A 5,673-nucleotide genomic window follows, 5' to 3' on the forward strand; every position below is an offset into this window, starting at 1 on the left:
ACTAGTTCCATTTGGTTTGCTGCTAACTTTTCCAGCATTTTTATTTGGAATGCCAAATTGAAATTTTGGAGCTTGCATACAAATGTAGAACCATATGATTAAGTGCTTTGCTACTATAAAGAGTCAGTTACATTAATAAATGCTAATATTATCTGTGTCTAAAATAAATCCATTTGTTCTTGACTTCTAGAATTTCCTTACAAGTTATGTGTAGAAATGAGAACTTGGAGAGAGGACCAACTGTTCTTGTTTCTTTGAACCACGTTTCTGCATGTCTGGATTTGCACCATGCAGAATATAATGAAAGAAAATTTGCAGTTAAGCTAAATACAACAAAATTTATTGGCAGAATCTCGCAACCAGATAATGATCTAAATATATACCACATAAAGGATGATGTTATAATACAAATAACCTAATCATCCTGCTAGTTTCAGCAAGTAATCACACGAAACAGTAGCATGTTATATATGCATTTTCCCTATTGGATGTAAAGGAGCCATATAAGGAGATATCATCAAAAGTCTGTAGAATTTTGCCGTGAGAAGATAATTAGATAGAACAGTTATTATGACTTTTATCCAGAAATCTGACTATAAAACATCTACAGAGAGCTTCAAATTAGTAATTGATCCTTGCATGACATGCAAGCAGAAAGTGTTAAAAAGCTATATCAGAAAATTGAATTACTTCATAACCACTAGTTACATGCGCGGCCATAAATAAAATTTTGAAAAAACAGAAGCACCTTTTGTTTATTAGCATGATAAACAATAGAGTATTAACTATTACTATTGCTATTGCTTCCCAGGATCTAATCAACCTTTTCCCTGCAACATGCAACGGCCGGCCATAAGGGGCTAGGTATCTCTGAGGCTCTAAATAGTGACAGCTTGCACAAGAAAAAAAATGAAAAGGAAAAGAGAAAAGCTAGTGACAACTTAGTAGACGAACCAAAGCATCATTCTTAGAAAAGCGTTAACCTTTCCTAATTTCTTAATTTCAGGCAAAAACATGATGCAGATATATATGCCATGAAATGTTAAAAAGTATATAGAGAAACAATGGTACTAATTACATGCACGTTGTAATTTCCAGAAAATAATCACATGTACATGGCTTGTTTCTGATAAAAAAAAAATCGAAGAGTATATGATTGATTGCGTAGACAAAGAATACAGTTCACATCTCTCAACAGTAGCGAAAAATCATCTTCTTCATCTGGTTCTTATTCCGTTCTTTCAAACGGAGTGATAAAACAACGTACCTCAAAGTGGAAGAGAAGAAACGGAGACTGAGAGAGGGAGAGAGAGGAGAAGGTGTGTCAAATATATTCAAGCAGACGTTATGAAGCTTGAAGACCGATACAGAAACACACTATTGGGGGTAAGAAGAACGCAGTTTTCATAAAGGCTTCTTTCTCAAAGAGGATGCGGATATGAGCCTCAAAAGCGGCTACAAAAGGAAAAGGAGGAGAGCAAAAGCAGCTCGCTCACAGAGAAGGAATCCTGATTTAGGTAAGATAACAATCCATAGGGGTGTCGTGTAGTCACACTCAGTGTTGCATTCATGCAAGACAAGAGATATATTTGTCTACAGTTGGGTGATCTCTTTTCCTCTTTGGCCTTTATATATAATAATAAAAACTATAGGCCGTAAAGATGGCCATGATGCATGCAAAGCCGATGTAAGAAAGCAAGAGAAATATACATGCACTATAGAAGCTGTTGCGGACGGAGACAACTCATTACCTTCACTTGGATATGATGCCCATATACATATATATACCCAAACAAGCCTCAACAGGGAGGCTCAAGGAGCCACTTAAGAGCCATGGACAAAGGGGAACCCACCTCACCTTGTGGAGATGATCCCTCCTGCCATTAGGAGTAGTAATAGTTGCTACTATTCCAAGTAATCCACCCACCATGATAGCAAGCTGCACTCAATACAAGAGAAAAGGTAGGGAGAGAGGGAGAGAGGGGGGGGGGGGGACGATCATGAGTTGGTAGGGAGGAACAAAACAAAAAGGTCATAAATAAATAAATAGGCTCTGATATTGTATATAGCAATAAAAACAAAAGGGGTGACAGGCCAGAGGGAGTGAAAAGATTGACCTGCATCTCCTCCATCATTCAAAGCTCACTTAGATTCTCGTTGTCTCCCTCTACAAATCCCCCACATGCTGCTGCCCATCCATGAGAGCCAATACTCCAAAAAAAAAATACCGAAATCCCAAAACGCAAACAAAAATATATATTAAAAAAATCAAAATAAAATAACCAGCAAACCCCTCTTCTCTTGTGTCTAGATGCAGTTGCCCATGACCTGCCCCCATTCCTACAACATCCCCAAACAACTTTTGTAGAAGGAAAGATAGAAATACAAGAAGAAAAAAAGGAGAGAAAACCTCGAAATATTCCAATTCAATTCTCTATATATATATCTTGCTTCCTGGCCTAGCTTTAGCCTGCTTTTCCCATTCATGAGCATTAGAATAGATAGAGTATGACATAATGCGATATATAGACCAGTAGGAGGTTCCTTGCTTAGCTTACAAGGTAGTTACGGGAATCCATGAGAAGAATACATGGAGGATGATGGACCAATGCCACCACCACCCCCTTGAGACCTACTGCAGCTGTTGTCATCCTCACCCCCATCATTGATCTTGCACCCCAATTGCGCCGCCATGCCAAGATCGAGGTATACCATTCTCGAATCGAGACTGAGGTTAACCATGCTGCTGCTGCTGCTGCTGCTGAGGCTGTTGGCATTGCAATTGCTGGGCTCGGGATTCATTGGAGGATGGTACATGGCCGTGCTGGGATTGCGACCTCCGCCGCCGCCGCCGCCGCCACTATTCGCTGCCTCCTCCCTCGACATGACCATCGCCGCAGACTGGACCAGCTCGAGGCAGAGCCGGAGCTTGTTGGGCTCGATGTGCGAGAGCCCCGGGACAGCGCCCTTGAAGAGGAAGTCCGAGGTGAGGGTACGGAGGATGTCGAGTGGAGTAACCCCGTCAACTGTCCGGATGTTGGGGTCCGCGTGGTGGTCGAGGAGGACGGCGACCATGTCGGGGCAGACCATCTCGGCGGCGATGTGGAGGGGGGTCTTCCCTGCCGGCCCTGCAGGACAGTTGACGTCGGCCGCGCCGAGCTCCAGGAGCGCCTTGACGACCTCGCGGCTGCAGTTCTCGACAGCGTAGTGAAGGGCGAGCGCGTCGTCGAGGTTGAGCCCCTCGCCCATGACCATGAGCTTGACGAGCTCGACGTCGGAGGAGTCGAGCGCGCGGCGCATGCGCCGGATCTTGTGGTGCTGGTCCTCGAGCTCGGCGGCGGCAGCAGCAGCAGAGGATGGGCCGACGCCGGCCACGGCGATGTCGAGTGGGTGGTGGGACATGAAGGAGGAGCGGCGGGCGAGGGAGGTCTTGAGGCGGAGCTCCTCGATCTTGGCCACGACGTCGATGGGCAGGTGCTTGGCGAGGACCTCAGGCGGGAGGCCCGACTTGGCGACGAGGTGGGAGCAGGTGGTCCAGAGCTGGTGCATGTCCTGCTTGCGCGACGCCATCAGCACCTTCATCACGTCCTCGATCGACGCCTTCTCGACCATGCTCGCCAGTTGCTTCTGCGAATCAGAAAGTTGAATGAACGAGAGCAAAAAAAATTTGGAGGCGAACGATTCTGCAAACAGTGATAAACAAAGGCATCTTCTGCTTGAGATGGTAGTTGGGGAGATGGCCTGGGCCGGTGGAGAAGGGAATTCTAGGCTTATTCCCTGCATAAAATATAGAGAGAGATGCGGCGAGAGAGGAGGGGCGTTGGGGACTCAGTGAGGCGATGATTGGCCTAGAACAGCAAAGCACCCAATTCTAGAAATAAATTGGGATGCTGCATGAAATGGGCAAAGATCTTCTCGGAAAAAGGGGAAACCCCTAGTTTACAGATGCTTATGATGGAAGAAGGATGAAAGATGGCGTGCAATCTGAAAGAGCCCCACTCATGTCACCTGTTCACTGTAGCAAGGCAGCCGCCGTTGACACAGTTAACAAGAAGAAACAAGAAGAACAAGATGAACACAAAAGGGAAGGAGGAGGAGAAGGCGGCTATAAATAGGATTATAGGAGATAGAAAGATAAAGCCGCAAGCAGCACGCTGCAAGGAATGAGCAAAGATAAAGGAAACGAAGGGAAAGGAGACAGACCAACCCTAGAATCGAAAGGCACTTCATTAATGGGGCAGATGCATGATGGGAAGGATGGCTCAATTGCTCACACGCACCTCAAGATCCAGCAATCCCAAAAATGGCAACAGTAGGACCTAATGAACAACTGTACAATTAAGGCATCAGCGAAAGAGTTTGATCTGATGCGAGGAGGTCAGATCTTGGGGGAGGAGTTTTGGCAGGGGGTACCTGGGTGAGCAGCGCCAGCTGCTCGACGCCGAAGGAGCGGGCGGCGGCGAGGGTGTCGAGGGCAAGGTCGACGGCGGCAGTGCAAGAGGTGTGCCAGCAGCCGCGCTCGCTGCAATTGGGGCGCGGCTCGTGCTTCTGCGGGACGATGGAGACCTGGCCGCTGTACAGGAACTGCAGCAGCAGCAGGAAGACCTCGTAGCCGACGGAGTTCACCGGGATCACGACGGGGCCGGCGGCGGAGGCCCCGCGGGGGGACGAGGCGGATGCGCCGGAGGGGGAGCGGGGGCCGTGGTGGTGGTGGGGGTGGAGGTCCTGGTGGAGGAGGAGGAGACCCGGGGAAGGGGGGTCGGGGCCGCAGAAGAACTTGCGGAAGAAGAGGCTGCGGGCGGCGAGGATGCAGCGGTGGGCGTGGACGAGACGGCCCTCGACGCTGAAGGTGACGTCGCTGAAGGCCTGGCCATTGATCAGCAGGTTCAAGTAGTCCAAGGAGAGGGATTTCAGTGAATCCTCCATTGCTGAACTGAACTGCTGCTGCTGCGACGCTGCTCAGCCCTTTTTACTCTCCCGTGTCCTTCTTAGCAGGTCTATCTATCTATCTATCTATCTATCTATCTCTATATCTATCTCTATATCTATCTCTCTCTCTCTCTCAGCTGACTGATGACTTGAAGACGTTTCAGAAGGAAAGAGTGGGGAGAGGTCTAGAAGAGGGGGAGTTGTGTGTCAGGGAGAGGAGTGGGAATGGGAGAGCGGAGGAATGGGGGAAGAGGTGGCGAGGGGGGCCTCTTCTCATGACCTCTTCGCCGCACTGTTGCTGCTTCTCGTTTCTTGTTCCTTTCCTTTTGGGGTGTGCGGTGGGATGGGATTTTTTTTATATATATTTTTTTCTTTATTTCAGAGGGGGATAGATCGAGAGAGAGACAGGGGGAAAGCAAGAAAGAGGAGTCGAGCAACTTGGGTGGCTGTGCTGGGCGGCTGGGGTATTTAAATAATTGAGGTGTAGAAAAGCGGAAAATGGGTGCGGAAATGCTGGAATGATGGAAAATGAACCTCGTTTGGGAAGTTAAATAACAAGCTTGACATGGTTCGGTGTTGTTTTTTAGTTCATTTTCTTCTCTCTTTTCAAATAGGGTACCAACGTGCAAGCAAGACAAGAATAAGGGCTTCAATTATTTAAACAGAGAAAGCAAGGGAACTCGACTATGTTTATTTTTGTTATTACAAGAAAGGCATGATTTCATATCTTTCTTCCTCACAAAT

At 47.4% G+C, this 5,673-nt stretch overlaps 1 protein-coding gene across 1 annotated transcript; it reads right to left on the reverse strand.

The window, feature by feature from the left end:
* Window positions 1-2,417: 2,417 nt before the first annotated feature.
* On the reverse strand, window positions 2,418-5,264 carry LOC103714656 (BTB/POZ domain and ankyrin repeat-containing protein NPR5-like). Its single transcript, XM_008801983.5, has 2 exons — window positions 4,414-5,264; window positions 2,418-3,627 (listed from the first exon to the last, which is right to left on the reverse strand). The coding sequence occupies exons 1-2, from the start codon at window positions 4,924-4,926 to the stop codon at window positions 2,566-2,568; spliced, it is 1,575 nt and encodes a 524-aa protein (XP_008800205.1). The 5' UTR covers window positions 4,927-5,264; the 3' UTR covers window positions 2,418-2,565.
* Window positions 5,265-5,673: the final 409 nt, after the last annotated feature.

Source organism: Phoenix dactylifera, chromosome 17 (genome assembly GCF_051530095.1).
Source record: "Phoenix dactylifera cultivar Ajwa chromosome 17, Ajwa_hap1_PhDact_Kaust_v1.1, whole genome shotgun sequence".
Classification (NCBI taxonomy): domain Eukaryota; kingdom Viridiplantae; phylum Streptophyta; class Magnoliopsida; order Arecales; family Arecaceae; genus Phoenix; species Phoenix dactylifera.